The sequence below is a fragment of the Xiphias gladius genome, chromosome 17 (assembly GCF_016859285.1).
Source record: "Xiphias gladius isolate SHS-SW01 ecotype Sanya breed wild chromosome 17, ASM1685928v1, whole genome shotgun sequence".
Classification (NCBI taxonomy): domain Eukaryota; kingdom Metazoa; phylum Chordata; class Actinopteri; order Istiophoriformes; family Xiphiidae; genus Xiphias; species Xiphias gladius.
Genome location: NC_053416.1, coordinates 17,122,034 through 17,141,681, shown reverse-complemented (window position 1 = coordinate 17,141,681; position 19,648 = coordinate 17,122,034). Strand labels below are relative to the sequence as shown.

At 39.5% G+C, this 19,648-nt stretch overlaps 1 protein-coding gene across 2 annotated transcripts in view; it reads right to left on the bottom strand.

Annotated features, from left to right (window-relative positions):
* Nucleotides 1-8,951: 8,951 nt before the first annotated feature.
* klhl13 (kelch-like family member 13) overlaps nt 8,952-19,648 on the bottom strand; it is a 35,986-nt gene continuing 25,289 nt past the window's right edge. The window contains exons 6-9 of one of the 2 annotated variants that reach the window (XR_005709274.1): nt 18,008-18,803; nt 15,088-15,201; nt 9,342-10,020; nt 8,952-9,204 (exon numbers count right to left, since the gene is read on the bottom strand). Coding sequence is in view for 1 of the 2 variants with exons in the window: in XM_040151139.1 (XP_040007073.1) it covers nt 9,533-10,020; nt 15,088-15,201; nt 18,008-18,803 (1,398 nt within the window). In the remaining variant the exon portion in view is untranslated. Of the gene's footprint in view, nt 10,021-15,087; nt 15,202-18,007; nt 18,804-19,648 lie in introns of both variants that reach the window. The other variant, XM_040151139.1, reaches the window with a different exon arrangement.

Genomic DNA, 19,648 nt, shown 5'->3' with positions numbered 1-19,648 from the left:
TTTCAAGACAGCAAAATGTGAGACTTCCCTTATCAAGGTAAAATAATCCAATGCAGTATTTCAACAGTAAGTATTCAGAGTGATTGAATTTCCAAAATAGGTATTCAGTTGTTTATTAGAGTCAAATCCTTCCGCCCTTTCTTTTTTGGCTCGCTGGTGATATTATATTTCTTGTTAAGAATCCCATCACGGATTGAAATTAAGGATGGTTTTGAATGGAAAAATTTGAAGATGAATTTTTTAATTAAAAACGTCACCTAATGACTTTAACCACATATAAATTGAATAAAAAGCAAACTAACTCATATCAAATGAACATATGGCACACAAGATACACGGTCTGTTGCATGACTTTGCTACTCATTTGCTGATGCTGATTTTTACTTGGAAATTTAGTGCTTCTAAGGAATGATTCTCTTGAGTTTTACAGTGGAAAAATTACACAATTTTACACAAGATAGACAAATCTCCTCCCTCACAGGCAGGGAGCCTCTCTAAATAGCTTTTGATGTTCGCAGGAATGAAGGGAAAGAACCATCCGGAAGACTCACAGATGTGAGGTGCAGAATGTAGGTAGGAGAAATTTACCATCAGTTCTTCTGCTCTGTTCCTCATGTGATGCCGGTGTTGCTGACTCTTTTTTTGGTCAATCCAGGCGAATGTTGCAACAAGGTCAGTGCCAGGGATGGGTGCTGACAGGCCACTTCTCATTCAAGACAAGCCATGGTGAATCATTGCTATCTCGTTCAGAAATCTGGTGACTCATGTTACTTTTCTGATGAGGAGGTTACTCTGTAAACAGCGAACTAGCTTAATCAGGTTTGTGGAATTTTACAGGAAAATACCGTGCCGGCCTCTACCTGCCACTGAATTCCCCAGGTTTAGTCAGTCTGTGACTAACAATGATACTAATCAGTATTTGTGTGGTCTATGGACTGATGTTAGAAATGCTCTTATTTGTATTCATGAAGTTTTGGATTCTACCCGCAGGTGTTGCTTGATGTTATGTGGCTAATGATGATTAAATAGACAGAGCTGAAAAAACTGCCTCACCTAATTAGCTCTACTAAATATGAAAATGTCACGCAGGCCCTTGAGCAGACGTGACATTTTAAAGGAATATGAAGCAATCCAGGACTTTCATCCGTTGCTTTTTCTAGGAACCAAGACAATTTTTAGAACAGAAACAAATATATTTTTATTGAAGCAGATATCCACAAACCGAAAGGGTATATACAGTGTATCAAGATGCATAAAAAGCACCTTTTACAGGCCTCTTTAAGTGCCTTCAGGCTTGGGCAAAAAAAGTCACCTTATTGCCCTTTGCTGGCCACATTCAATCCCGAGAGAAGAGGCCTGATTGTACTAAAAGGCAGAAAAGGACGTTAGCCTTTGCTGGCTGGAAAGCAGCACTTTGAAAGATGAGGTTTCAAAGCAACATAAGACAAAACAGATCTTCAAAGGGGCTAAGTCACCTGCACTCTAACACTGCAGGTCTATCAAAGTACTGCAAAATTAAAGGTGTGAGAAGTATTTAGATACTTTACTTCCAGATGCTCTAATTAATATTTTTATATTAACAATGGATCAAATGATGGTGTGTAATGAAAGATGTTGTACATACTGACAAACCCAATTCTCACCTGACTCCACAGCTCCCCTCAGCTCTAAATATTTAGTTAGAAGTAAAACATCCTGGTTTCAGAATTTTCCTTACATTAACATATGCAAATATTGTCAGCAAAATGTGCTTAACGTACCCAACGAAAAAGTACTCATAATGCAGAGTAGCCCCTGTTACTGTTTTATTATATGTTGATGTGACTGATGCAGTAAGATGAAAGCAGCAGTTTAATGATGTAGCTGGTGCATCTCTCTCTCTTTCTCTCTCTCTCTCTCTCTATAGAGAGAGAGAGAGAGAGATGTGATAATAATGATACATAATAACAAAAATATATCCACTACTGTGCAAACGTATTTAAAAAGTCAAAATGAACAGAAACCATGACAGCGTAAGTTAAACACAGAAAAACTGAAATGACAAAGAGGAAAAGCTGTTGAAGTTGAGACTAACCTTCTACAATATGATGAATAAAAAGAGTTTATACTGAGCCAAATGTCAACCCAATTCTATCCTCTCTTATAGGGGATGCAAAATTGAATTCTTGTGTTTACATTATTTTGTCTACCCTATGTGTTGTATATGACATTACACTGAATAAGGAGTGATTATTTCATGTCTACATAAAAGCCTCTCCGTTTATTGATGGTATTTTTAAGGCTACAGCTTGTAGCTGAGGCTTTAAGAGGCTTTACTGCAATGAAAGTAATTGTAGGTTGTAATATTATGTTGATCTCATAACATTATACTTGTACCTATTCAAAACCGTCATTCATTTTCAGGCAATTAATTATTCATGAAAAATTAATCTGGATTTGGCCCTCCGAAAATGAATGTTGTTTTTTACGGCTAGTATTCCAACAGCAGGGGCACTAATGGCTGCTCTCTCTGCCCGCTGGGGTCAGCTTTTACAGGGCATAAAATGTTCAAAGTAGGTCAGGCATCCATCAGTGTCCATTACCGGAACCAAACCCTCCTCTACACCCAGCCAAGAAATCTGAACATATACCGGTTTAATTCTCATGTAAAAAAGTTTCTTTTTCTTTAGTCCTCTAAGCATTTTGTAGACAGCACAATGAATTAAAAAGAACGGCAAATGAAAAGGTGTCAATAAAAGAAGTTCGTGCAAGATGAGCTTGGTGGTGTTCAGCATTAAAAGCTGGTTTTCGACAAGGGGAATCTGGGCCATGTTGTGTTTAGTCTGTGTCTTTCTGTCTTGGCTCAAACCACAACACTGTAAATTAAAGGTTACCGCCTGTCTCTGGGTGTAATTGTGATTTTACTGGAAGGATTATCAAGGTTTATGTAAATGCAGCAGGAGATATTTTTGATTCGATTTTGGCATCATCGTCGATAACTAAACAAGAGTGTGGTATCTTTCACCATCCGGACGTCTTCCAAAATGGGCGGTGTGAGTCCGAGCTACCTTTATTTGTTTTCATAGGGACCACTAGAGGTCATTATTGCAAAGAGCACTGAAGAAATTAAAGCCACCTCTGGCATGAACTCACTGATCATGAAGTGGAAATGGAAATTAGTTGCTCTAATAGGGACGAAAATGAGTTTGCAGAAGTAATCAGCTCAGCCACATTTCTACATCACAGGAGAGAGTAAGAGTTTGTGTTTGAGGAGGCTGCTGAATGTTTTCTTTCTGTCCCTGCTTCCTTTTTACTCAAAAACTTTCACTGACTGCGACAGGCAGGTCAGCGCTCTTCTCTCAACTCAGCTCAGAGCGTTTCATTAAGGAGGGGAGGACAAATTCATTTGCTTTTCATTTCCTTGTATGAAGAGCTAGGGTAACCATGGCAACCTGGCATTATACAGGACAGCGCTGGCGAGGCTGAAACTGAGTTCAGCTTGGAGAGGAGAGTTATCAATCACTTTGGCATCAGCAGTGTCGCAAGCACACGCACGTGCACTTGCTCTTTCACCCACATGACTTCACAGGCCAGGAATCATGACAGTTTTCCTTTTTCATCAGAGTACAACAAAGTCTTCTTCCGTGTGCCAGTGTCCAGTGGATGGATCTGGATACAGAAAACACTCATGTTAATGGTGTTTGCAGGTGCCCGAGTTCTCAAAACCATTGCCAGCTTGCCAGATTATGATTCATCATCTTTCGGTCACACGAAAAGAGTCCACTCCAATCATAAAATTAATTTGGTTAATGTATAAAACAGAAAAAGGAAAAATCTTGAAATCATAGAAGAACACGATCTCTCAGTTTTTATTCTTCCTTTTTTTAAAAATTTTTATGCTTCACTTTGCTTTGCATTAGAAAGACACAACTGTTCTTTGTGCACTTACGGAAAAAATTGGTGGACAAATTGAAGATCTCTATGATTTAGAAGCTTACAATGAATATAAATTAATTCAAATGTTTGATTTTTTTAATGTCAACAAACATGAATAGATTTATAACATGAATAAAGAGCAAAAACAAACCCAAACCCTGCAAAAATAAAAAATAAAAGCGACCAGTGTTTCAGTTGCAGATGTATTTCAAGGGCCCAACATGAGGGGAATATTTTATCATTAGAATGCTGAATATTATAATACATGCAGAAAGATTTATAATGATAACCATGTGATGTCCTGTAATTTCATTGTAATGTTTAATAATGTGTTCATATCTAAGAGTGGACATTTAAATCTGTTGTGTTTACCAGCTTTTAACATGCCACAACATCTACAGTATGTCACATGTCATAAATTACTGCAACACTCCCAAGCTCATTTATCATTTTTCCCTCCTTAAAGTCTATTTTCATACACATCATCTTGTCAAACTAACTGGCTGCATATAAAAGAAAAATGTTTGCACATTCTTGATACAAGCATGTATTAGCTTTGTATGCATGCTTTAAACGTTTGACAGCTGATTTGTTTTGATTGAATTTGTAGAAGGCTTCAGTTCCAGCTCTTTAAGAGCGCAGGAAACCCGGAGGGACATGGAGCTGGAGCTGGTGCTGTATTTAACCATGTGAGGTTAGGTAGTTTTCCCAGAGCAGCTGCATTGTTCCAGTCCCCCTCTCTTCTCAGCTGATCTGGAGGAGGTGGCTCTTAATTCACTTTATAAAATAACATGTTGTTTCTTGCCCCAAAGGAGAATCTCCTAGTTTAAAGCTGACAGTGTAAAAGCTGCATAGTTCTGCCACTCTGTCCAAGGAGACACCTTGGATAGGCAGCTAGTCTGCCATCAAATCTCCACTCCAGGAAACGTGCATGAAAAAATGGAAGTGAAAAGTCCAAAAACTGAACACCAGTCCCTCTTCATCAGCATCACTACAACAATATGACAACTTTGAATTGGGAATTTTTTAAATACAACATGCAGAAAGGTAGTTTTGTGCACGTAAATTATTATTTTATTTTATTATTATTGAAAATTGCTTTCCGGTCTAATAAACACATGCAGTTTGTTCATAGAATACCTTTAGATGAGATACTGGGGCATTAACTAAAATCCAGGACTGATGCATGGCCAAATGTTGAACAAAACAAATCCCACTGACCCCTCCCAATCCTGCTATAACAAAATAAATAAATAAAAAGAACACTACAATGGGGCAGGAACAAGCACTGGAACAAGAGATGAATCAGGGACAGATTATTCAGGACAAAGTCACGGGGGATAGTGAGCTCGAGAGAAGAGCAATGACTTGACCTTTTCTGAATATTCATGATGAGATAAAAAGAGACATGTAAACTGTTTCTGTGAGCTAAAACCTTTGTGGAGTCTAACAACGCAAGGCTGCTAGTGATTGCAAACATAAATATATCTAGCAGAAGTAACATCAGGATATCTTGGCTGTCTGCCAGCGAGAAGGATCAATAGCTATTAACACCATCATCCATGCAGTCAGAGGACAGCAAGGATCTGTGCTTCTGCAGAGTATTTCATCATGATGAGAGGCGGGTTGGAGCTTTAGTTACAGTAAGAGCCTTCCTCTCCGCGCTGCTGAGAGCGATGCTTTCTGACTGACAATGTCATCAGTGTGCTGTGTATGTAAACACATCCAGCTGCCTGGAGAATCTAGGTCATTTTCTGGCTGGGATGAGATGAGGAGGAGGAGCCGTCTGGAGACACACCGGGCCACAAATGCGTGCTGTGTTCATGTGTCAGGAGTCAGGCTGTAATCCACACGCACCTCTTTTATCTGCTTCATGAATCAAGTGAACATGCCTCCAGTGGTGATGAAAATCGCTGAGAGAAACAGGTAGTGAAGCGGAGGGTAGGAGGAGGGGGGGGGGGAGTGGCGAATGCTTGTAATTTTTTGCTCCAGTTCTCTTTGCTTTAGCACTGAGGACACATTGTTCATTAAAAATCCAAGCCTTCAGTCTTCAGCATACACAAAGCTCTGTGTCATGTAATATTGACATTGGCTTGCATAAATACCAGGAAGCAATGCAACCATGTGGCAGGAATTACACACTGGATCTGGAACATCATGTGCTGCATCGCTACAGAGACTGTGGTTATGCTGAGGTTGTTTTTTTTTTTTTGTGTTTGTCATTTCAGATCTGTCCTTGAAGTTCGCTGCAGCATCAAAAAAGATTTCTCTTGAAGGCCATTAAAGTGTCAGGGCATATAACACTCAAATCCATTTAAAAATCAATTAATGCTTTAAAATATGTCTGAGAACAGTGGGATGCTTTTGTAAAACTCAGACTGCACTCAATCAGGTTTGAATGCTGGAATAATTACTGAGGCAGCGAAGTGGGCTCCATCGTGGTATAAATAATTTTATATTGTGTTATGGATATATAATTGGATATAGTAATTTTTTGGAAAATCAGTTGAGAAACAGTGAATTAAATGCATGACAAATCGAGGTACTTTATCTCACTGATGCAAAAATCATAACAAGACTAAGAGTCTACAACCATGCTTGAAGCTCTGTGAGCCTATAATTGAACAGGTACAGTATTTACTAAGTTCCCCCATCTTAGTTTTGTGTTTTAGCATGCAAACATTTGCTAATTAGCTAAACACAAAGTACAACTGAAGCTGATGGGCATGACATTAGTTTTGCAGGTATTTGGTCATAAGACAAAGTATTGGATATAAACAACAAATGTTCTGATGATGGCACTAAGGGATAAAAGATTTTACAAGTCATCCTCTTGGGACAATGAATGTCACAAAATTTGATAACCAAACCATCCAAAAGTTGTCGAGATATTTAAACAAAAACTAAAAATTTCAGCCTTATGGTGGTGCTGGAGGAAAAGTCAGAGGATCACCAAAGTCATGAGGATTCCTCTGGGGACCATGAATGTCTATACAAAACATTTATGTCAATCCATCCAACAGTTTGTGAGGTATATCAGTCTGAACTTCAGTGACGACTGACTGACGGCTCGATAGACCAAGGTTACTGTCCCCAGCGCCATACAGTGGGGGTGGTAATATCTCTTACAGCTGGCAAATTTAAATAATCTCACATTACATTGCCAACCACTCCTAATGAGCCATTTTATTGAGAGAAGCAAAGCATTATATATATATATATATATATATAAAATATTTTTTTTTTTTTTTTTTAGGAAAATTGATCAGCCTTTATATATAAATATATATATAATATATTTTTTAAGGAAAATTGATCAGCCTCTCTCAATAAACTACACAGAAATGAAGATAGGCAACATATTGTCAGCCCCTTGCTAGCCTTCCTGGAGCGGCTCTGTGCTGCCTTCTCATCCTTCTTTTCCAGGTAGGGTAATTGTTGTGGTTGTGGGATTGATTTATATACAGCGCCACTCCGTCTTCTCTTTCGACTCTTCTGCCTTCAGATCCAGGTGATACAGGGGGTAGATGGTTAACAGTGTATGATTTATTTCAGGGAAATGTCCAGGGAAGGATGCCACTAAATTTCTACCCTTTCATCGTCTTCTGTCGTTTATGCCTTTGCTAGCAGCTGAGCCTGTTACATTTTTGTTATTTTGTTCATTTTGTGGCTTTCCATCGTTGGATTACAACTCAGTATTTTTAAATTTGGAAGAATGATGCAAACTGCTCCATCAAAAGCACTTAACAATAAGCAGCTGCACAAAGCAGAGCTCATGAAATGTCACAAAAGAAGGTATTGATATATCACTTCTCAAAACAATGGGACAAAGCTTCAAAAAAAAAAAAAAAAAAAAAAAACTGAAAACACCACCACTCACTGGGAAGAATCACAGGACAACTGCGCAGGTCATGCTATGAAGATACACATGCAAAAGTTACATTTTGGCCAAGAAAAAATAAACTAACACATAAGAGCTCTAAAAGTAAAAGTGAATCATTAAAAAAGGCACAAAAAGAAAATGTCCAGGTCATGAATTTAAGACATGTAAAATAACCTGAAATGATGGCAGTCCTACAGCTGAAATTTTGTTGCCATGAACAACACGGGAACAGGCATTAATATTTTAAAACAGAGGCACTACTGCAGCACCTCATTAATGGAATGTAATGAGAATATAATGAGGATTTAAGGCTCCACACCAAACTCACCTGATGATTACACAAACCTTTTATTCCTGGTAACAGCACAAGGCAGACGTCTCGGTCACCATATGCTGCTATTAAGGCTCTAATCGTCCAGGAGCAGGTGGGCAGACTGTGGGTGACATTACCGTCTGTCTTGATGCCAGGGAGAGAGGCGATGGTGGCGGAAGTGCCAGTTTCCAGTTCACATTGGTCAGCAGTATAATGTTTACATCACTGGCAGGCAGTTTGTTGTTGTTCAGTTTTCTTTAGCTGACATGAGCAGATGGAACAAGCCTCTGACCACTGACAAGGCTGATATTTAACTCAAGGTAGAGTCTGGAAAGTAATCTTTGATTGTACTGTAACAAACCAGATTAAGAATTTTAATGTTTTAATCAAAGTGTCTACCATGTCTACCATGCAGTTTAATCTGCTAATAAAAGTTAAGTAAACTGACCATTCCCTGCGTCTTTTACTTCCCATTTGCAGCTCATTCATCCATTACAGTGAGGTTTATAAAAGCTTCTCTCCAACAGCTGATAAATGACCACATATCTTGTACCAGTTAGGAGGCTTCAGTGAAATCATCAACAATGACTGCAATCCAATTACTCCCACTGTATATACATCAAATCCAAACCAACCACTCTACTCACTATCAAACAAAATCACAAAAAAAACACATTCTATCCTGTGGAAAGAGCTCTGAAATCTCCACATGGAGGCAAACAATTTAAGTCAACATGTTCAACCACACAGAGCTCAACAAGAGTTACACTGTAGGTGCATGTTCAAGATGTCAATCAGCTTCCTGAATCTGCTCTAGTCAGTAATGACGACAACATTTAATTACTTTCAAAATCATGTTTATTAAATTTAGAAAACACCATTTTGTTAACAGTTTCATAGCAACAGCAGGAAAGAACTGAAACTGTAAGAGAGAGACGTCGATGGGGCCTGGGCCAACCCCTGAGTTAAAAACCAGCTGTGTTTTGGAGCTCATCTGTCCCTACGCTTCTGCTCTCTGGGGTTACCTGCATCTAACCTGGCATAGCCTAGAAGAGACAGTCAGTGTGGTAGTCAGCATCTCAAGGTAGAACGCCTAAAGAAACGAGACATAAGAAAACTTTGTAGACATCAGGTAGAAAAGTTGATTTGCAAAGTCACTTTTCAAGTCAAGGTATTTCCTGCCAAAATATACCGAGTATGCAACATTAACATGTAATTAGGTTGCCAAACCGTATCGGTATGTAGGTTTAACCACTTGGGGAGGGGTTTCTGCACAGCTGGAGGGGAGGTGGAGTTGGAGGGGATACTTGGGGATGCAGTACAGATGTAGTCCAAAGAGGAAGTGCAAACAATGTCTATAAGGTGTGTTTGTTGAGGGGGATGGTTGGGCGAGGGGTTACGGGGCTCCCCCCCTTTACTCATCAAGGTGCTGAGAGGGGCGACTCTCTAGAGGGTGAGCCTGAAATATCCTCAGGGGGAAAAACTGTGAGTGTGCAGGCACGGATCCCGCCCAGCGACTCGGGCAAGTCAAACACTTTGTGCCATTCGTCTTTCTCAGGGTCATACTTCTGTACTATTTCCACCATGCAGCGATTGTTCCATGAGTAGCCCCCCACCACATAGATCTTATTCTCAAACACAGCCACGCCCACGTCGCTCTGGCCTCGCAACATGGCAGCGATAGGTGTCCACAAGTCAAGGGCAGGGGAGTAGTATTCGCAGCTCAGCACGTCGTCGTAGTCGCTGGTGCCCCGGAAGTGATTGCCCCCAATCACGTAGAGACGGTCCCCCACTGTGCACATGCAGTGCAGGCCACGCACTGTCGTCATGGGTGCTTTCTGAGTCCATTTATCCGCATCTGGGTCAAAGCACATTAGCTCCTTCTGAAAAGTGTCATGAGTAATTCCTCCTGTAGCAAGGAAAACAAAACAAAAAAACAAAAAGGTTGAATTATTCTCCACACTGATCATTTTGGGGAGGAAAACAGCTTTGTAGACTTGTGAATCAGACCATTCGGTGACTCATTCACTCATGTCAACCTACATTTTCATTTATCTGGGCCATGCGGAGCACCGCCCATGACGCTCAGTACCATTATGAAGAACAAGAATCAGGATTATGATACAATCCCCATTTTTGAACCTTAACTCAAACTCAACAACAAATACACAGGGTAAACCTTCATTTTAGAAACTAGAGTGACATCAAAATTTGTTCAGCCTCTTTTCTACAGTGTGAAATAATGCTGATGATGAGCACTCAGCACAATGAGGAACACCTTTACAAAGCGTTCATACACATACGCACTTACTGTAGACGCTGGGAGGAAAAAAGCTGAGGGAAAGTGGGGAGGTGAGGTTTAAAAAAAAAAAAAACAAAAAAAAAAAAAAAAAAAAAAAACAGGACATGTCTACAGGGAAGGCTTAAAATAAAGAGAAACACAATCCCAGCATGCATTTGGGTGGAAGCCAACCCCCTGCCCTCCCCCCGGCAGAGTGACTAGGAGCAAATGCAGTGAAGATTTGCAGAGCATGCCGAATAGAGGCAGAATCCCTCTTTCGCTGCTTCCCAGTGATCATGCGCTTGGTTTATTGTTACGGCCTAAGCTGTCTATTCAGCCGCCATGACTCAGATCTGTGATGCTGTGCCTCCTTAACTGATCAAATCCAAAGATAGCCTGACTATCCATTTTCTTTATCCAAGTAGTCCACAGGACAAGTCTGCTATTAAAATCCTGACAAGAGAACAGTGCTGGAGTTGACATGGGGTCCTTCTAATTCCTCTCAAGAGGCCCTGCTGTTATTCTAATTCAGTTCAAGGGCTTTGGCCTTTCCCTGATACAATGATGTCTGATTAGTATCCCGGTATTCTAATGTCTAATCAGTTCCATTAGTGAGACATTAAGAGTGGACAAGGTTTTGCCAAATTGAGCCGAAAAGCTTTTGGTCTTCCAGAGACAGCACAGGACAGACTGGGTTATGGTTTGTATAGTCTGCTACATATGCCCATAGTTTACCATATAAAAACATTTCCCTGTTTAGCCTTGTTGATATAAAATAGAGTCCCCCTTTGTGACCTGCTTGGTTGGTTGAATCAGTGCTGGCACAGCCAGGACCAAAAGAGAAGATGGAGAAGACACATTTAGGCGAGACAGAAAAAGGGGGCTCAGAATATTCCAAAAAACACCCCATAAAGGAGTAAGGGCATCCAGACTTGAACTTCAACTTCTAACAATCTGTACTGGTGTTTGAACAAAAATGTACAGTCAGATACCTGAAGGATGCACATTGCTAGACACCCCCAAGTTACAGCTGGGATTGACAGATTTAAAAAAAAAAAAAAAAAAAAAAAAAAGGATGGCTAATAAGATCATACATTCAAACAAATTTAAGCGGTTTCTAAAATCACTCCCTTGCTCACTAGGTCATTACTCTCTATATAACAGACAGTCATATATATAGTGAGCACGAAATTGAAATTTCAGACACTTATGACTCATCATTTTGGGTCATCACTGAATTTTTTGAGGGGACTATATTGAGCATAAATTTCACACACAGAATTTGGACACTCAAATAAAATGGCAGAGGAGGAATATACGGCAGTGTAGGGGTGTAGTCTCGTGGTTGACTACTCACCCAACCTAATAGAGACTGCTAAGTCTAACTTATTTAACATTTATGAACATTTACTCGGCTCCAAACTAACTGACACCATGTCAAAGAAATCGCTGGTGTGGCTGCATTTTGTTAAACAGATGACCACAGAGTCAAGTGTGCACTTTGCAAACAGCAGTTTGCATATCACAGCTCAACAACCAACACGGCAAATCATCAAAAACGGTAAGCTAACTTGTCTGCATTAGGATGCTCTGTCAACTTTCATGTTAAAGTTCTTGTGATGGGATCACCAGTTCATATAGTTCAATTTTGGGAAATCATATGAATTTGAGTCTGTTATTATCATTTCAGTGTAAAATAATTAAGTTAAAATTATTTAATATGCTGAAAATACTGGCTTTTGTGTATTTATAAATAATTTAGGCTCATAAGGCTACCAGGTAGAGTGCACTCAGTGCAGTGTGGCTGGTATGGAGATAACACGCAGTTTTGTTTTTTTTTCCCTGCGACCAATTGATTGGTTTAAGAGTAGGTACGATTTCAGTCGGCCAAGATTTTCTTTCCGGTGTGATTTTGGACACAGTCTAAACTGATCCCCAGATTATAAGAGCTGAAATTATAGGTCGTCAATACATGCGATATTTCAATAACGATCAAGTGGGGTGAATTCTAGCAGACATTACAGATCGCCACCCTTTTCTGTATAAAATTCTCATATTAAACAGTTATGAGGACATTTAAAAAAAAAAAAAAAAAGCCTTCTTGTAAATACCATTAAATGCCAGAAATTACTTCCAAAATGACTTGAAATAAATCACAAATCATAACAATAACTGTAAAGTCTGGCCTGCGAGGATTCATCTGTCACAACACCCGCATCTAAACTACTAAAATCATGCAGTGTCCATTTTGTAGATGACTCAATAAACAACTTAAAAAATGAATTGCAAGACAACAGCTTCTTCATACCAATCTTAATCTCTCAAATAAGACTCTTGACCAGAGGCAGTGTGGCGCTGCACCATTTCAGTACTCATGTCTGTACGCTACCACACCACGTGAGCTATGATGTTCTGTGGGCAGAGTGTGTTTGTCAGGTTCATCCAGCTGACAGAATACCTTCAGACAACGCAGCACAGCTAGACTATAACCTTTCAGACTGTGGGTGGTACAATAGGGCCTCAGCGCAAAAAAATTCCTCTAACCTGTATCTTCTGCATTAAAAGCACTACAGTCTGTTCAAGACAGTTTTCATATGAACCATGTATGCCTGTTTCTCAGGTTATAACCCACAGCTGTATTCACAAAACTGCTTGTTAAGCTCTGTTCTGTAACACACAATATTCACCCCCCCCCATGCACGCGCACACACGCGTACTTTTAGCTGCTGCAGGTGCAAAGCGTGACATTGTGTCACAGCTCACCCAGCAGTTACAACGGTGAGATTTACCAAGCTATTGGCTTGCTATTAACTGCTTCACTGCAACATGACACCAACAAAAAAAAGAATCCATTGCTACATCAAAAGGGTGAGCAAAAAATACCACGAACTGCAGAGTACAACCTGAGGCAGAGAGATTGAAAAAAAAATTGGCTACTAGCAGATTAGCTTAGTCCGTGACTAATATTAAAATAAACTGACCTGATGAATAACATAAGTAAAAATGTGGCTCTCATTTTTGCTCCATTGCAATGTCAGGCTTGCCAAATCGTGGGGTCTATACAGTCCCAAATAGGCCCCAGTTCTTGTGATTGCCAAGTGAATTACTAACTAACTAAAAATGTTATAAAGTTTTGCTTTTTGTTTATATAAAAAGTTGATTGTAATCATGTATAAAAAGGTAAGTAGTTTCTGGGCTGTTTCCAAAATGTCAGCATAAGTTAATATGTAATCAATTGATAATGATAAAGGTTTGCAGGAATAATGAGATCTGTGGATTATGAAACTGAATTCATTGGTGTTGTGCAAAGTAATCAAAAATCAGGGAGTGTATCTAGTAAAACTGTGTATGCTGGTGCGCACCTTACATTGTAAATAAGCTTAATAGGACTGCTAAAAAGCTTTTCAATATTTTATTTTCATTTGCCTAAGCCTCCCAGGTGGTATTGTAAGTACAGTATGTGACTAGTTCAAAGATATTAATTTATGTTAATTCAGCAAGGCTACTAATGATACTAATCTATGCCCAGTGCCAATATACCACCTTTTTAAATATTCCATAGATGCTAAAATGCATCGAGTGAAATTCTGACATGATTATTTGTAGTTGTTTTACTACTCGACGAGCTGGTGTTTATTTCTTTGGTGATATGTGTGCACAGATTTTCACTAGATCTTGCTACAAGTATCTAAAACTGATGATGATTTGAACTGTGATCTGTGCAAAGCACTGTAACTGGTGCTTATTACCGGTGACAATCAAGAACATATGCATTGTACGTGTATTAAGAGATAACACCTCAATTGCATTTTTTTTCTTCCCTGCCTCTGTCATGCTGTCAGAGACAGAGAGAGAGAGACAGAGAGACAGAAATCTACACTTCTGGAAACCTCTGGTGATTTCCTTTTTCATATTTGTGTTGTAGAAGGATGCCGGTACCCACGGCCAGGAGGGATTAACACAGGCTCTTCTGTGTTACACCTCCTACACAGGCTTCAGTCCTCTACTTTGCTCCATCCTTCCCAATTTGCCTTCCACATCCCCTCCTCCCCTTTCTTTGTAGCATCACTCTGGATTAGTCACACTGAGAAACTAGGGCTCATCTCCATAATGCAGGATTTGTTTTCAAACCTACGAAGTGAACAAGTACTGGGGTGAAACCTAAAGAGCAAGTACTGACTGCCAAAAGGCCCCATCTCAGTGTCCACCCACTTCACCTGTTAGCTCAGCATAGATGAATCAACTGTGAGAAATGATTTGTGAAGTGTGAAGGACCTTAATGTATGCATGTACTGTGTGCACTATTTATTAAAAACCGAAACAGCAAATTCCTGATAAAATAATTTTAATAATACCGACCTGTGTTTTATTAGTATGACCCCACTCCCATTACAGCCCTCTATTTCATTATGTGTCGATCATAAAATTGAATAATTATTATCATTAATTAGTTTGAAAAATTTAATTGAACATGAAAAAAAAAAAAAAAAAAAAAAACAGACATAGTCCTCTCTGGATAACTCATGGCAATGCATTACACATGCAGTGGAGCTTGGAGGAAAGACATCAGATGAGGGAACCATAGAACAGATTTTATGGCCTTGAATATAATAATATGTAATCAGCTGTTTTCTGCCATGAAATACCTGGGATAACTGGATATCACAAACAGAAGTTCATTCCAATTCCACTTACCTGAAATATACATATAACCACCATACACTGTCCCAGCATGGCCATAATGTGGCTCATTCATTTTGGCAACATATGTCCATTCATTTGTCCTTGGGTTGTAGCACTCCACAGTAGCTTGAAGAAAAGATTAAAAAAAAAAAAACGTATTAGTAGAAAGTAGGTCAAGACACAACTAAGGAGGACAAACAGCAGCAAATGAGGCCTTGGAGGGTCTCAGCATGGGAGCTAAAACACAGATTTAAATACAGAGTACACATCCCCACAACCCGACCAGCACTGAATACACTGACTGCACAGGAATGAGGGAGATTGTAAGATCCTTTATCTTCAGGTCCCTAAGAATAGTTTTACTTTATCTGTGAGAACCAGGAATAAGGACACTGGGATTTATGAGTGATGCTTGTACGTGAGCGACTCCCTGTCCTTTTTTTTGGGCGCAGAGCAACTTGGAAAACCAACTGGAGTTGTTTAGACCTAGATATCTAGGGTTCTTCACCTCAGAGTGTTATAATTTAAGATTACAACAAGAGTGCATGCTTTGTGCTTTTTAGCCTTTGTATCAAACACTATCATCAAATAAGCATAATCTTCTTGTTCGTATTATCTTCCCAGCTGAGGGAAGTCTCATCAGCATATAACAGGATAAAGAGGCACTGTATTTTTGGTTGCATGTCACAAGTGTGGTTGGATGGAATTCAAAGAATAAACTCAAATTATGTATTTTTTTAAAGGCTTTGGTTATATCAGTTCCTTGAAAAATGATTAAAATTTATCATACTGGTTCAAAAATACAGTCGTAAGCTCAGGACCACAAAGGAGTGTGAGCCATCTCTGGGCCAGCTAGGGAAATCTCAGCGGGGTAAATGAGTGAACACCTTGCTCCGCTTGCTCAACAACTACCAAAGTCAGCTTGGGCGGTACACAAAGTTGTGCAGCCACTCTGTGGAAGTAGTACAGACATTTTAGAAGACAATGATTGTACTGAACAGATCTAAAAACACAGCAGTTAAATTGTACGGGTTGGACTGAAAAAAAAGAATGCAATTACAGGTACGCTGATTTAAATTGAACATGTTTTTCACTCAGTCAGATTTAAATCAGATTTTACTATGAATAGCTGAAAAGGTTTCATTCCTACTTAGCATGAATGTCTCTTTCTGCAGGCTGTTCACCAAAAATGAATGGAACACTCCGAGGATCAAGCTGGTAGCTGGTGATATCTGGCAATGGTCACTATGAAGCATTATTCTCTGGCATACAGCAGTGATTCCCAACATGGAGGTCAGGAATGTAAATGATCTGTGGAGGCTAATCGGTCCCAGTAACCTCAAATGATTAGCACGAGAGGAAAGAAGAAAAACACTGTGCAACACAGAATCCTCCTCTGTTTTTGTAGACTTTAATTTTAGCTTTAGATATTGCTTTGTTTGAAAGGGTGGGGATCCCCAAAAAAATGAGAACCACTGCCCTAGAGATCTTTGCCGATCTGTATATTCTGCTTCAGTAAAGTGGGTCATAAAAAGAGCCTATCTAAGCCTAAAAGACCCTTAAAGCAAGTTTACAAATTCCTGAGTTCAGCTTTCCTTTTACATTAAAGAATATGCTGCCTCTGGGTAAGAATATCATATACAATCACAAAATTAAGAATTTTTAATATTTATCAAATGCCAATGTAACACTTTGTGAGAAAATATTTTCTTCTCTCATTCATCTGACTGAGGTAAACAATTAGTTGTTTTAAAAGACCTATTCAAGATCTAACATTAGGGTAAAACAGACAAATTTGTCTGACAAACCTGTAATCAAACGTAAATTAACTACCCCACCCTCAAATAAAAAGACATAGCAAGGGATGACATCTTAAAAATGAGACCCTTATATTTTTGCCATTTAAAAAAAAAAAAAAGATAGAAACAGCACAAAACCTCTCTACGTAACCAAAAAAATGCAAAGTATACCAGTTAAGATTAAAAGCTTCCTCCTGTAAATATCTGTCTTGACATTGCTGAGCTTTTTTTGTTTGTTATATATATATAAATATTTTTATGTATAATCTGAGCATTTCAGATGTAACATCAAAACCACACCCATATGACCTGCTCAGAGTAAACAAATATTATGTAGGGGCTGGGCACAGCCAGAAAACACAAAAGATAAACCACATGCAGTGAAAGAGCAGTGGAACGTAAAGCAGGAAAAGTCAGTTGCGTAGACAGGCAGTGAACTGGGGCTGTGCTCTTTGGTCTAATTATAACCCAGAAGAGGAGACTGCTCACACCATGGCCTCGCTCTGTCCACTGCAGTCACAAAGCTGAATTTAAGTACTGGGTGGCAACTCTCTGTGGTCCACAGTAACGGGTGAAGAGATTCCAGGCTGGTTACTCACCATCAACAACCAAACTACAATAACCAGATTTATCTCAATTCATTGAAGTGTTACGGGTGTAGGCTGTGGCTTTGTTGTACTGGACTGCACTATATCATAAAAGGTGAGAGGGGGGAAAAAAAACAAAAACAAAAAAAACCTTACAATATTATATAATGAACCCCAAAACAACACCTCACCAAAATACAGCCCCAGAAATGATGGAACAACACTTCTGACACAGTGAGAACTAAATATGAACATTTATGTTTACACAAGATTCTGCATGTGTTGAAATGTTCCTGTATTGGATTATATTTCATAGTAAAAAGGTGTTCATGATAGTGTGCACATCCTCTTAGATAATGCATGTGACATGTTGAAACAGCAGATGATGTGCTGGCACAACACTTGAATACTAACGTGAGTATGCTTGCAGCCCTCTCCTAATGCTCCTTGACATTTAAGTGTATAATCTCATACAATATTAATTAAAGATTTCCATTGTAACTTAAAAGTAAAGACAAAAACACACATGCAGAGAAATAAACTCACCGAGCTCCCCGGCAGCGTTCCTTCCACCGACCGCATAGAGATGTCCCTTGAGTGCACTGAGGTGGAAAAAGGTACGTTTCTCATTAAGGCATGCCACCTGGATCCACTTGTTGTAACGAGGGTCGTACCGGAACACAGTGTCCACTGCTGTTTTGCCTTTGGTGTCATAGTTGCTTTGGCCACCCACCACATAAAGAAAGTTGCCAATGACTGCAATGCCGTGTTGGTAGCGGGGTGCATCCATAGGTGCCAGCGCCTTCCACTCATGAGCCTTCTCATCAAACAGACGCAGCTCCTTACTCACAACTAGCTGCTGGCGCAGAACGCCACCCAGGGTGACCAGGTGGGCACTGTCTGAGCGGATGGCTGTCCGTTCTGACTGCATAACTGGTTGCATGTAGGGCATCATTTGGTAGTTGCTAGCTTCCAGGAGAAGGTTGACACAGGTGTTGTCCGTACGCATAAAGTCCACTGTCTGCACGTGATTGATGAGCTCCTGTGGGTTCATGAGGGGAAAGCGGATGTTCTTCATGAGCTTTGGGGCATAGTCCATACGACCATCTTCGTAGCGTAGCCAGCGGCAAGCAGCCTTGAACAGGTCCAATTCAGTGCAGTGTTTCAAGCTGTTACTGGACAATACAAAAGCCAGTCGTTCCAATGGTAACTTGACAAACTCGCCCGTGCCCAGCAGTGAGGGGAAGTTCTTCAGGATGAAGTTGTTGACATATTTGTCCACCTCTGTGAGGTTATACGTGTTGGCAATGCGGCCCACCTCTACACAGTTGTCGAGAGAAACCTGCAAGGAGGAAGATATCAAAATCTTGGAAAATTGTAACTAACACTAAAAACTCATCTAAAGACATGATCTTCCCAACTTGTATACAGAAACTCATCTCCTTAGACAGAATGATTTCTAATTAAAAAATAACAACAGTTATTTAGCTTTGACAGATGCTGCAATCAGAGACAAATTAACATACAGTCTACACCTGTAACACAGCGCATACAGGTAAGTAGGGCATAAGAGTATTTTCTGCTTCTGTTTGTTGTATATCATCATAAACATATTACCTTTTAGTGTTTAGACATTTGGCAAGATACATAAACCCTTTTAACATGCCACTATGGCTCTAGTGAGTATTCATTAAAAAAATACGATTTAAAAAAAAAAAAAAAAAAAGAAAGAAAACCAACAATTAAAGTTATCGTTAGTTGCGGGCCTAATTTGTATCCACACTAAATTAGTTTTACTGACATTTTAGCAATGTATTCAAAAGGAAAAAACAAGAACATACCTTTTGAACATGCCAAAGTCCATATACATTGATTTGGGTAATTCTGTCTGACTGCTGCCATTTTTTCGATAATAACACCTTTAACAATTTAGCTGGAGCTTTTCTCACTTATTCATCAAGTTTGCTGAATAAGTGCACTAAAAACATGCAACAACTCTTTTTATTCAGTTCATGTTCCAAATTTTAGGGGTTTCTGGGTTTTACATATCAAGGAGGCAATCCTGCCTTATGAGAAAAGCCCTGAATCTGGAGCTACTGGTCAATATATTCTTCAGCAGGTTGATCTAACATGAGTGTAGCCTACCAGAATTTGTCCACCTTATCGTAGCTCTCTTCTTCTGTATTG